At 35.7% G+C, this 14,067-nt stretch overlaps 1 protein-coding gene across 11 annotated transcripts in view; it reads left to right on the top strand.

Moving 5' to 3' along the window:
• Positions 1-14,067, top strand: part of LOC105838488 (homeobox protein 5) — a 289,536-nt gene that overhangs the window by 7,042 nt on the left and 268,427 nt on the right. For 5 of the 11 annotated variants that reach the window (XM_036284297.1, XM_036284296.1, XM_036284295.1 and 2 more), the window contains exons 1-2: positions 9,423-9,654; positions 10,076-10,250. In XM_036284297.1, the coding sequence (XP_036140190.1) occupies positions 9,449-9,654; positions 10,076-10,250 (381 nt within the window). In that variant the 5' untranslated portion in view covers positions 9,423-9,448. Of the gene's footprint in view, positions 1-8; positions 1,974-9,152; positions 9,655-10,075; positions 10,251-14,067 lie in introns of those variants that run through there. The other 6 variants (XM_036284302.1, XM_036284303.1, XM_036284301.1 and 3 more) reach the window with 5 other exon arrangements.

Genomic DNA, 14,067 nt, shown 5'->3' with positions numbered 1-14,067 from the left:
GGGGGTGAGAGGCGTGGGATAGAGTTTGGAGCGAGAGTCCGGAGGACGGCGGCAACGCGATGCGGAGGCAAGGTTTTCGTCTCCAGTTCCCGCTAAGCGGCCGACAGGTTTGGAACGAGCGCGCGGGCTACGGTGGCGCTCGCGCGACACGCGGGCTGGCGTGTTTTACTCGTTTTGTATAAATATAAAATATATATAGGGTATACATATAATACACATGTATAAGGAGGGTACAATAGCGTGCGCGTAGTGGCGGTTGTCGCGCTAAGGGAGGACGACGGAAACACGTGGCCACGCGCTACCAACGACGACGGCCTACCGCGATGACCGGCACGCGGCGGCGTGGGATGATCGTTCGCGCGGGTGCACGCGTGCTACCGCGGCGGTCGAGTTCACGCGTGGCACTACGGCCGCGGAGGATCGCGAGCGAGCGAGCGAGGTCGACGAGCGCGCGGCCACCCTCCTCCCAACGCGCGGGTCGCGTCACCTCTTCTCCTTCTTCGATGCGTCCTGCTCCTCCTCCTCCTCCTCCTCCTCCTCCTCCTCCTTCTCCTCTTCTTCCTTCTCTACCTTCACCGGCTCCTACTCTCGCTGCTTTGCTTCTCTCTTCCTCATGTTCTCTACCCCTAGTGAGATATTGATTTCCCTTAGCTGACTCCCACGAGGGCAGGCGGCAGGCAACCAGGTACGGCTACCGTGCCATGAGTAGACAGCTTCCGACAATCAGAAAGAAACCATCGTATGCCCTTGGCTGATCTATGTTGAACGGACGTACCATTTTGTCCATCTTCCTTTTCCCATTTGGCCTGACGGTACTCGCCTGTTTCCACTTGTTTCGGTAAAGGGGTACTTTTTCAAACATCCGCCACGTGCTTCGTGCGCTCGCGCTATTGTTTCTCAAGATTTTCCTATGAATTACTAACAGTAAGAAAATGGTTGAATAAGAACCTCCAAAGATATAATCAGCCCCTTCATTTCTGTGTAATTTATTTTAATTACGTAGCAATAGACAAACAATTTCATTATTTATTATCCAAGTATGTGATTAATTATTTACCATATTTGTGTACATTAAGGCTTACGGATTAGAGTAGGATCGTAGTTGCCATAAATGATCTATTATTTATGCATCTCATGCCTGACTGTTGTTTTTTAAAAGTGTCATTCCAAAACAGACAATTCTCGCAACAATTAGGGAGAGGGACGCGTTTAACATTCAGACCGAGAATATTAGTTTCTTCCCAACTATCTCTGCCGCTTCGTAAGTAAACGCTGTCGCTATAACTGTTGTTTGATAATCTGTTAGGTGTTTCGACAAAGTTTCACGAAGTCCGCGGCCATGTTGGTGCCTGCGCATTGCCGGCGCCGACGAATTCGCGAGTGACATGAAACTTTTTTATTTGCCGCGTTCGTGCTTACACACAGAAACAGACAAAGGGTGAATAGGGAGAGAAAGAGGGGGTGGCTCGGCCGCGCGGAAGGAACCGTTTCCCCCTACTCGAAGTCTCTACCTACCTCGTATATAATCGCTGAACTCCTACCCCCACCCCCAACCCCCAGCTCCCGCCGCCGCCGCCTGCCGCTTTCCAGCAAAGTTTTCCGGAGATCCTGGAAACTGCGAGAAACGACGAGGGTGAAGAGGGGTCGCGCGCGCCCGACGGAGGGGAGAAGCGACGATCGCTCACCACCCCCGTGCACTCTCGCTAGCATCCCTTTTCAGCGGATTCTAACCTAGTAACGAGTTTTACTCTGTCGGTAACGCCAGGACGCGTGCCAGCGATAAACGTGTCGCGTGTTGCGCCGACGGAAGGGATGAATAAAGTGGAGCACGACGTGAGATACGATTGCCGCGAGATGACTTGTCGTAATCGCGCATATCCTGCGTTCTAGTTCACGAAGATGTGCGGAACGTGACAACGTGTAAATCGCGCGGATAATTTGGCGCATCGCGAGGTTTAATCAAGACGCTTGAGGTATGAATTACTTGCCTGTATTAGAAGTAAACGCTTAAGTCGGTCGAATGACGGTGGATAATCACTTCTTTTTTTTTTTACGCGCGGCATGTAATACGTTACGTGAAGTGTGTATTGCCCAAGTTGGTAGTTGTCCTCTCGTGTCACGTGTGCTTTCCCATTGATATCCGCCCGAGTAATTCGAGAACCAATTGTGAACAAGTTTCGGCAATATTTCACACGGTTAACATTCAACAAATTTTATTTTCTCTTTGTGCTGTGTTTTTACAACGTGAAATGGAGGCCTCTGATGTTTGAATACTTTTGGTATTGCACACATCATTAAAGTTGCAAAAATTGTACTTTTTACTAATTCTTTAGTTGTTCTCAATCATTTTGGTCACTTTATAAGTTCTCCTTTTTTTATCACATTGAAATGTACGAATAATGAGCTGGCTGGGCGCTCGAGATGGAACTTGGGCGAACATGATATTTATGCTGGAGCGAGCTAGGTCAGCTGATCGTCCGCTGGCCCGACTATGTAACGATGCTTGTTGTGAGAGTATCAACGCTTTTGATTATCGGGATTCCGTGCGCGCAGACTCAATACGAGATTAATCCTTCGCGAGGGAACCCCTTTCACTACGAATTTACCAATACTAATCCGTCGCACATTCGAAAGTTTCACGAGCGTCGAAAACTTTTGCGCCTCTTCTCTAACTGAGCGAATTCTGTCGGAAATCAAAAACTCTAATCTACACCGCACATAATCAACTGCCAGTTTGACGTGAAAAGAAATTGTAAATTGACCATTAATTTGGCTCTCGTAATTAGCATAGTCAAGAATTATTATTATACAGTTCTACGCTTTATCTACATGTAGCTTTTACATTTACAGTGAATTTTACATACACGTTTTACGTACTGACAGTATTACTGATTGTGTAAGGTTCCTACATTATATAAATGAAAATCTAATATTGCGTAATGTTGAATAACTTAAAAATAATTTTCACGTCGATTCGTGTGAACAGGATGTTTGTCATATCAGAGATGTCTTTTATTGTTTTGCCTCATTGTCACGCTCGCATTGCATTTACGCTCTCTAGACGTGTATTTCATTCGCGCGGGATACTACGAAAGAAGCCCGCGCTTTTTGCTCCTGCGTACGAGACGCCTCGTAAACAACTGTTCTGACTGTGTTTAGTAGCGCATGTGATGGCTGGATGCACGGCGAGGTACTAATTAAGCCGACTCCCGCGGTGTAATTCCGCGTTGTCGGCATTGTGCTTCGAATTCCACCAAGTGGCTGTTCGCCGGGTGCTTTTGGAGTCTCTCGGAGCGTGGTCCGAGGCCTTTCAACCTCGATTCCATGGCGCGTGCGTCTCGTTCTCACCATCGTCGTTGACGTCGTTGTTGACGTTTACGTCGTAATCCTTGTCGTTGACGTTGTTTCCTGTTATTCTTCGACGTAGAATCTCAGCAGAGCACAAATTGCAGCTTAATTTTATATCGTATCTTTTTACGTAAACACCGACGTATCTTGGGTAAGCTTCATATTTTGTCCTGTCGCAATTTTTTGTTCTCTCTCCATATTGTACATTATTGTAATACGTACAATAGGTCGTCGCGGAAAGGAGAGTCATTAGTTACACGTTATGAAATCTTAACATTTTTCATTTATGTTGAAAACTTTAGAAATAATGCATGCAAACTATTAAATTACAAATGTAAGTGATTGCAGTTTTCATAAAATGCGAATGAGAAAGAAATAATCTTTACCGTTTTCGATATTATTTATCGTTTTTGGTACATTGGCGTCTTTTAAAAAGTAATTATTTATTTATATAACAGATTACACGCATTTATATATTGATCCAACAATTACATTTTATTTAGCATATTTTCAACATTGTTGCATACGCGATACTTTTATATCCATTAAATGCCGTTGATATTATGATTTTACGATGTTTTAAATTTGATATTTGAAAATTCTATTATGATATTTATAATATATGCACACACACACACACACACACACACACACACACACACACACACACACACACACACACACACACACACACACACACACACACACACACACACACACACACACACACACACACACACACACAAAAGTCAACAGAATATATTTAAAATAAAAAATAATATATATTGTACAAATAAAACTTGAATTACACGAAAAAAAAAATTTATGAATTTTTTGTAAAATAATATGTATATGTTTACTAAAAGTTGCAATGAAAATGAAAATAACCAGTAGCATTCTATTTCTGTGAAAACTATTTTGAATACAGCAGATTTCTCTTCTTATTCTGTTTTGGTAGAGCATGCGATAACATGCTGTAATAGGAAATGCATTTTTGTCTCAGCTGTACACTTATGGAATCTGAATATATATGTTCTTCTTTTAAGTACTATTGTACTGGAAAGTAATAGCACATTTAAATAATTTTATAATGATATGACACTTTGAGCGAGTTTGATGTTTCAATTGATTAGAAGAAATAATAGAGGAGAAGGTGGTATCATTCCCTTCTTCATTTACATTTTATACTATAACTTTATTAATAATCAATATTTTAAATTGAAAATTTAACATTTTTATTCGCCAATACGCTGTTTAATTGTTACTAGATTTAAAATTATAAATTATCCAATACTTAGGATATTATTTATAAAAATGTGACGGTATTTATAATGGATAGTAAAGAGAGATAGAAATGATAATATGATTTCCTCACTAAAATAGATTTAAAAAATTGATTTTATTCGATGAAAACAGTTATAAAAAATATATTTAGTTAGAATAAAAAAAATATTGTAGAATGTATGCAAATATATGTATACCTACGTTACACGGTTTTTCGATATATAAATTTCAATATTAAAATTTATACATATAACGTAAACTTGAGATAAACATACATTACTATTACGTTACATTAGATACTAAATAAATGATTCTATAAGTAATCAGTAGAATTCTTCATCTAATAACGGGATATTACATATGGTTATAATACCTTTTTCTCTTTGCTAGTATGGATTTTTTATGGAAAACAAACTTTGTAATTCTTTTAAAATTTTGTACCGTTATGTTTGCAAAAAAGTCGCGAAACGGATATGCGCGATGAAAGTTGGAATCACGTCGTTGAATCGACACATTTCTATATGAGCTCAGTCAACCATTGGTCCTCCTCTTTTATGATTCCTATTTCTTTTCTCCATCTCGCCTTCTGTATCAGAATGTCGCTTCAAAAGTTCGGAGCGTCGGAACTTCACCAGAGCGCAATCTTCCATGTCGTATACTTCGCTGTCGCGATGGGGAGTATGAATCTGTCATAGCGTCTTCTGGACAGGATCCCTCGAGCGGATCTCTGTTTTCAACAATAATATGCTCGTACACGCGCCCATTTATTACGAGCGGAATATTTTTACGGTGGCTTTTTGCGGCCAAACATGCGAATGGAAAGTCCGAGTCATTAAAGTCTTTGTTTACCGGAAGAACTGACGTTTTGGAATGAGCGATTGCAACGATATCTCAAGTTACGGTATCCGCCCGGCAGTCGTCGTCGTGCTGACTCTCGGCGAAAAGACTCGAGATCGTCGAGAAGTTGCGGATGCCGGAACGGACGAATGGGAAGTAACGGAGAGCCAATCGTGCGGCTATAATAGCCACGCAAAACTAGTCGGAGAAGTATTGGCGATCGACCGAGACTCTAAGTTTGCGTCTGCATAGTCAAGAAAAGATATGTAAAAAGAGAAAAAGAAAGATAGTCGGAAATCACCTCGAATGTATCTTCCGTTATTCGCGATTAATAGATGATCGCGCTCTAACGATAAAATTTATAAATGAAATAACATAATTTGCGCGAATAAAAATAAATCACACGGTTGAAAAACAAGAGAAAGGGCATTTGTTTCAAAGAGCATAAAGTAAAAAGCACATATCTCACATTTCGCACAAATAATTCTTTATTTTTACATTTTTGGTTTTATTGATTTATTCGTAAATGAATTTGTCATTGTTTTCATTTGTAACTACCGATAATCTAGCCGTGTGAGTGCGCACAGAGAATTGTAGTATACAATTTGTGGTTGATTTTTTACTTTTGTTTTGTAACATATACAACAGAAAAAATTATATAAATAGAACGAATTTTCTGATACATTTTATCGTAATAATGTGTTTGCACAGATGGTACAAATTTAATATTTAATAAGCATATTTATTTTTATAGTATTTGCTGTAAATTATAGATACTTTGGCTCCAATAATACGTTAATTTTTTTGAAAACGCGCTATATAAAATTTAACGGTTATGAATTTTTTACTGATAGCATGAACATTTGGTTGATAATGATTTCGATAACCATTCCCAGTCTCGACCTCTCACTCTCAGACTTGCAGCATCGGCGTCAGCCCACCACGGCGCGACGACGAGGGTGGGGAAGTTTACGTCGTAAACTTCGGGTCTTAAGGGTGGAATTATAGTTCGGCGGAGCGAGCGCTGCGCTACGCAGTTGTTACCACGACGAGCGCTTTAAAAGTTGGTCCCGGCTCTTCGTGTTAGTTTGAAGGGGTAGTAGGGAAGTGGATTCCGGAGGAATGGGGAGCGCGGGACGATGTGAAAGGAGCGAGAAGGGGGTGGAGACGCGGTTAAGTTGCCAGGAAACTTTGGTAAAACTGAAAAGTTAATTTCGTCGTGTTAAATTACTTGAGCGCCCGGGCATTAAACTTGCAAAAGTTGGTCGGATGACTGAAATACGTATCCTCCTTCTTCTCTTTTTCTTCTCCTTGTGCCCCTTCTTTTCTGCTTTGCTTTTGCTTTTGCTAACTGATCTAAAACGCGAAAAGATAGTGTGATTTGATTACTTGATTCGGATTGGAACGTGGCACAAGAAGAAACGGAACGCTACAAAAGACAAATCATTTAATTGTAAATTCCAACATTTATTAATTTGTAACATATAGTCCAATATAATTGAAATGTACTTTTGATTAAATTTATTTATCTTTATATTATCCTTTAAATGGTCAAAGTTATGTAATTGTTTAATTAATTAATATTCTATTATTGTCTACGTCTGCCATATAGACATTAGTAGTTTATTAAATTTATCTCATATATTAAAGTTATGTTGAATTAGTCATTTGCTGTATGTAATTTTACTGTGATATTCTAGATTATTATATGTACAATAATATTATATAATATTTTTTGAAGAATTAATGTTTAAATTATAAGCATAAAAAATAAAAATCTTGATACATATAAGAATAAAATTTTAGATTTCTTAAAAAAATAATAAAATTCTAATTAAAGATAATGATATTCTAAGTAAATTGTACTTTTTAAGAAATTCATAACTTTTGATAAGTTGGAATAATATGTAATATTGAAAATTTACAAATAATAATTTGTATAATATTTTTGCCAGGCAAAAATTAATTTTACGTTAGCCAAAAGTTGATAATAAAGTTTGTTAGCTTAAAAACATCTTTTGTGTCTTATAAAAACGTAACATTTAACATATTATTAAAAGTTTTATGTTTAAATACATATTAAAATAGACTGTTACGACGTGACGTGTCGTGTAAAATATGCTAAGCGAATCCATTGCGGATGTGATCGATCACACTTTATTTAATTCTCGGGTCGCGTTCCAATTCGGTTGAAGTTCAGAAGAGTACGATCGTAACAGGCGATGCACGTTTATGGCAAATCGATTGAGAGGAAATAGGAAGAAGCGGAAAGAGTTGAGATATCGTCTTGCAAAAATCTACTTATTCGTGTGATTTATTGTAGATATAGTGAATTTTTTATTGAAAGATCGTAGATAATTCATGAATTCATCTATATGAATAGGAATCTTGGATCACGCAACGGTAATCGGATATGTGAATCTTTCGAAATCATCAAACATTTTTTCGCAAGAACATCGCAAGAACAGAGCAAATTAAAAGTCGGTGACTGCAAATCATAAAATTATATAATAAAACTTTAATGCTTCAATATAATTTCATGCAATTTATTTTTGATAAGAAACTTAACGTATTTTAAATTAGAAATTATAGAGTAAAGACTTATAGTACATTGTAAGAATATACGTAAAAAATATACGTAAAGAATATACGTAAAATGAATTAATTAAATATGGATGTGTGACCTTAATATATCATTAATTTGGACACATTATAAATACTATTTAGAAATTTTTTTATTTATTTAAGCAATGTCGATAATTTCACATATCAAGGACGGTTAATTAGAGTTATGTATATACATTATGGCTGAATGCGTCTAATCTATCAGTACGAACGGTCGTTGCGACTCGTTGATCAAAGCCGATAATATTTGCAACGTATCTACTTTGAATTGTATCAAAATTAATCCCAACATATTCACTGTATCCATTTCATAACTGTGATATTCTCTGTTATATATTCTTATCTATTAAGCTAAAAAAAATGAATTGAAAGCATGCGGGCATCATTCGAAATGTTTCCGTAGTTTTAAATTATGCTATATCGATAATAAGTGAATCGATTATATATTGAAGACTCGAAATTCCGTTGTCCTAAGTAGTAATCAATTTTTTGATTTTATTATATAACTAGAGTAAATGTTCAGAAAAAGATATAAAAGCGCGCTATACGTATATATAAATGGGCGCGGTTTTGTAACAAGCTGCATGTAAAGGTCGAGAAGTAATCTAATTAACAGTTGTTAATTTTGTGTTGTTATCCTATGTAATATATACTATAATTACGGTTTCGGTAATCTTAGTTGAAAGGACATCCTCGTTCTTTTTCGCCGAGAATTTGATCGGTAAGGTCACGGTCGTAATCCTTGTTGACGCTTATACCGTATTTGCAGCTTGCAACCAGCAAAATGTATCTACGTGCGTGTGCGTGTGCGCGCGCGTGTGTGTGTGTGTGTGTGTGTGTGAGTGCGCACACGCGATGCGGCGCGTGCGTAAACACGCGAGGGAGAACAAACTTTCGCGACGGCTAGGGGTGAGCTACCACATCCCCGCGTACGCGAGGTCGGAGATGTGTTCTACGCGTGGATTTTACGGAACCTATGCGAGCCTGTCCTGGAACGATTTTTTTTTCACGAATCTCTATCAAATATACTTTCTCGAGAATAAAAAATGTAAAGTTTAATCAAATTTACTTAGATTTGTCATATCTGAAAAGAATATTAGGAGTATAAAGAAAATTAAGAATAAGAAATCATAAAAATGTAGCTTGAAATAATAAGCAAGGTTATTTTTACATTTAATTGTATAATTATTGATAACTTGTTAATTGTATGGATAATTTCGATCGTATCTTATATAGATATTATAATTCTACTCACCGGTATTTCATATTCTGTAAAACAGTCGACAATTTTGTGGTGGCTTATCTAACAATCACGGAAGTCCGGACGTCCGATATTTGGATAATCTGAGTTTGGATGTTAGTGCAATCACGGCCGCGACTGTGTAGTGGTGAGAGCATGCGCGCCTCGAGCTCTGTCTCCCTTTCGAGTCGCGTTACCCGTCCTTGTCTCGGAAAACTTTCCGGTGATGAGCTTTGTTGGTCGTTTCCCCTCAGCAGGACGGAAAAGTTAAATGCGAAAGTTTTATCCGATATCCAGTGCCTCCGCGCGCTTGGAAAAAGGTATCTACGCACATGGGGCTATCGTTCAGCTTGGTCGCGTGATTACAGTAACGTGTTTGTATTTCACAATATCCTCGATACTTATAAATAAAATTCGTACAATGATGGTTTCCAACGAATCAATATGACACATTTTAATTAAAAATCGTGTATTTTTGGGGGAAATATTTTTCTTTGGTGAAATACAGAGTAATAATATTCACTGAATTTTTTCCGAAACGATAAAAAAAGCAATACATAGAGTCACGAGTTCCGTAGAAATAACTACAAATGACAATGCTAGATTTCTGTTTAATTATTCACAACAAAAATCAAAAATATTCCATGCGAAATTCGACGAAACTTCTCCATTTTTCTATACCGACGACTGTATAATCAAATTGGAGCTAATATTATGAAAAACGGATTTATTTGTTCATAGAATGGCGTCCAGGAAAACGAGACAGAATCACTCGATACAGCATCTGCTCGAGTTACCATCGAACCGGGAGTCGAAATTATCACGGTTTCCCGTGAAGGAGCCAGCTCAACTGCCACCGTCCATGCCAACCCCTCGCCAAGTTCCGGTGACCGTGTTGCATCCCTCGCCAAAAAAGGTAAGTGGTACACGAATAATCCGCGGATAATCCGCGACGACAATCGTAGAAGTAGCATGCAATCTCTTTGAAATCCGCACGTATAATTCGCGCACACAGACAGGCGACATCGTGTCACGTCTGAGGCGACGTCGGTGATATTCTAAAACCGTACAAATGATCGTGCTTAATAATAGAACGTCGAAGAAAAAGATCGTCCTACTTTTTAAGGGCGACATGATTATTATCCCGCGCGGAGAATAATCGTTCAGGTATTAGCTTGTCGAGCATATCGAGTTAAGGAATATTAAGCGATCCTCTCCAAAGAATTTCTTTCTGCGACGCCGTGAAATATCTTTTATGCATTATCGCTCTGTTTTTTATGAGCGTTACCGATCTGTCTTTACGATCCCTTAGTAGTTTTCTTTATATTGCGAAATATACAAAGGATAGGAAAATGAATGTATGTTATAATTGCAATAGTATTTAAAGAACTTCGAAAAAATTAAAATTGAAACAAGGAAATAGTTTTTATCACGATTATGTAGTTATTCAATTTGAATTGTTATTCCTACAGAGAATAATAATATTTTATACAACGTTGTCTTTAAATTTTTCTGTTTTGTACCTATTAGAAAGAATTGCGAAATGAAGCCGCAATGTAAAAAGATGAGATCTGCGAGGAACGTAAAACGAAACGATTGTAACGGCATAAACCGCTGACGTTTCACATTGTCACGGTAGCTTTTTTTATTGATCATTTCGTACGTGGGGCATTGTTATTACTCGTATAAATGTCGACGCAAGCTTGAATCTGTGACGTACAGTGGAAGAGATAATTTTTAGTTTTATGACAGCCATATTGGCGGTTTTGTATTTTCGCTAAAAGTGTTTTTTTAATCTTATGCTTATTAGTTGAGCCGAAACTAATTTCATTATAGAGATAAATGTAAGTAAATAAAATTACTACACAATTTATATAATACAATTTTTCTATTATCTATTTTAAAATAAAAAATCATTATCTAAATTTTTAAAAAATTGTAATTAAATTAACGTTTATTATACAGCGGTGATAATTTTATGTATTATTTTGCAGCAAGAAAGATAAAAAAAATTATTTAAAGAAAATTAGAAAATTTATTAATATTAAAATATAATTAAACATTTTAAAATATTTAATATTATTGTTACATTTATAATTACAGTTCTTTATTATATACAAAGTACATAAATGTATGAGATTTTGATTATTTTTATTCAAATTTGTAAAATATAGCTATATCTATATTAATTTCTGTAACATTATAATTTAATATAACTGTTATCGTATAATTGATTTATCTTTATATATTTTCTATAAAATATCTATAATATCTATTAAACGTTCTCTTGAAATTTTTAATTTTATACATCAATATTAGAACATTGTAATTATTCTTGTATGTGATTACTATTGAATATCGATGCGTTATATTAGATATATAAATCTTTAGATTTGTACCACATAATTTTTATATTTCTTTATTAATAATAATTGTTTATTTTTTATTATTTTATGAAACAATTTTAAATAATTTTTTAAAAAATATATTTTTTTTATTTTAAAATAGAAATAGAATAATATATTGTTATCTCAAGTAATTACCGACTTTACTTAGAATTTTACTATCGGCCGATAAACAAGATATTCTCAGTTATTCTATGCTGACTAAGCTGAAAACATTTCTCGACTGCGTTTCAATCGATAAGGTGAAAGCTATTGCCGACGAAGTAGAGTTCTTCTTTAACGCCATAGTATCGGTAATCATGAAAATATATTTACAATTTATTTTATTTATAAAAATAAATATGATTTTAATAATTCTTTAAGGGCTTCTTATTGCCTATATTTAAATTACAAATAAAAACAAAAAATTGTATTACTTAGAATTATTATTAATTTAATTGAGTAATTATAAAAATTTTAGTCACAGAATAATAATGTTTAATTTTTGATTTAAATAATAATTGAATTATTATTTAAACTATAGTGGAACGCATAAATGACACCGATGCTCAGAACATTGAACATAATTGCGAGAGGTCTCCCGCGAAAATAGGGATGGGTGCTTTACGGGCGTATAATTTGCTATTGAAATCCTGTGAATGGAGGTACGGCAGAAGCGTCTTGAGCATACGCAAGGTGTTGGGCGGGGACTAAATTTATGATAATTGCATAAATCAGAGCTTTCCTCCACAATAATCATAATCTATTGGGATAGTTGCGCGAAGTTAGCTATTTAGCCGTCGGCAAGGATCAGGGGAAGGAGATTGAGGGGTTGCTTTGCTCGGTCTTGAATAAGATAAAGTCCTTGTTCAGATTGAAGCTAGGAGAGAAACCATTCTTGCCACAAATCATTGTAGCTGCATTGTTAGGATAAAATAAATAATTTTAATAACTTGTATAGAGCTATGTAAAATATAATTATAAAAATATTTTGAATATATATAATTATTCTATATTAAAATTTAAGGTACAATTATTAAAATATATAGAGGTTATTTTGTATATGAAAGAGAAAACAAACGTAATAGATTAGAAATTTGAAAATCGATCAATAGAATTCGTAGGGATGATGAAGTTTACAGGTAGTGGGACAGAGGGTGCCACCAGCAATTTTCTCGAGTTTGGAGTCGATTTCTTATTTGAGCTTTATCATTTTTTAATTTCTTATGATATATATAGAAAGCAACAAGCAATAAAATATTAATTATATAGCTTGATTTTCTATTACTACAAATAAATTAAATATTAAATTATTTTTTAAAATATAAAATAAAATTGACATAAATATAATTGCAGACTTTTCAAATTAATATAATATGGTATAATCTTATTCTAATAAATTCTGCCAAAAATAAAAGTTAAGAAAATATGTAAAACTTCAAATATCCAATTTCAGGTAATCGTCTTTATTTAATTGGAGTATATTGTCTTTTCTTGTTAAACGTACATTTTCTTTTACTACAAAAGTATATTTGAAATGATCGCATTTAACGTAATTTGTACCGTCAAAAGTTCTATTATCCACGCCTTATAATATAACGTACCATACGGTACGGGTAGCGATTAGGGGTCGTATATTATTTATGTTTTTATAGGAACGAGTGACACTCAGAAGTTATCGAAATTGACCTTAATGCTTTTAGTGGTCGGTGACGTTAAAACGCCATCAGCCGGCCTTTCTGGCTATGGGAAATCGACGGCTGGCTGTCATTTCGAAATCACTGGTGATTTTTTTATTAACATTACGGGTCTTCGCACGCTGGTGCTGTTGCAATATTAATGTTGAAATCTCCGCCACCTCAACTTTCATGATCGTTACGGTTACGATTACGATTACGAGCAGTCGTTTCTCTTAAGGGCGAACCCTTATCCTGCGCTATATAATATTCTTTCGACGTACGCGAGATAATCTCTTATATTCTCGATACGATAATGATTCGCATTAAGAAAGTAATTGTATTTAAATAAAAATGAATATTTGATAGGATGGAATTTTGAAAACATTAAATTTTAAGATAATAGACATCCCGTTATTTATTTAATTAATTGACATTATTATATTGAAGTACTATTTGGTTTATATAATGAAGAAAATATAGTTAAAATAGATTTATAAAAAAATAGAAAAAAAATAGAATTACTGTAATTTTATACAAAATAAGATGCTGTTTGGGCACGCGTTAATCTCAGGGTAGGTCGGAAAACGCGGTGTTAAAACACCGGAAAGCCAGCCCCAAATCCGCTTAAGGACGCGTATTTATTACTTACGGACGTCTGCCTCTTTTCGAC

Source organism: Monomorium pharaonis, chromosome 3 (assembly GCF_013373865.1).
Source record: "Monomorium pharaonis isolate MP-MQ-018 chromosome 3, ASM1337386v2, whole genome shotgun sequence".
NCBI classification, from domain to species: Eukaryota; Metazoa; Arthropoda; class Insecta; order Hymenoptera; family Formicidae; genus Monomorium; species Monomorium pharaonis.
Note: the sequence above shows the minus strand (reverse complement) of the source record. Positions and strands in the feature narration are given on the sequence as shown.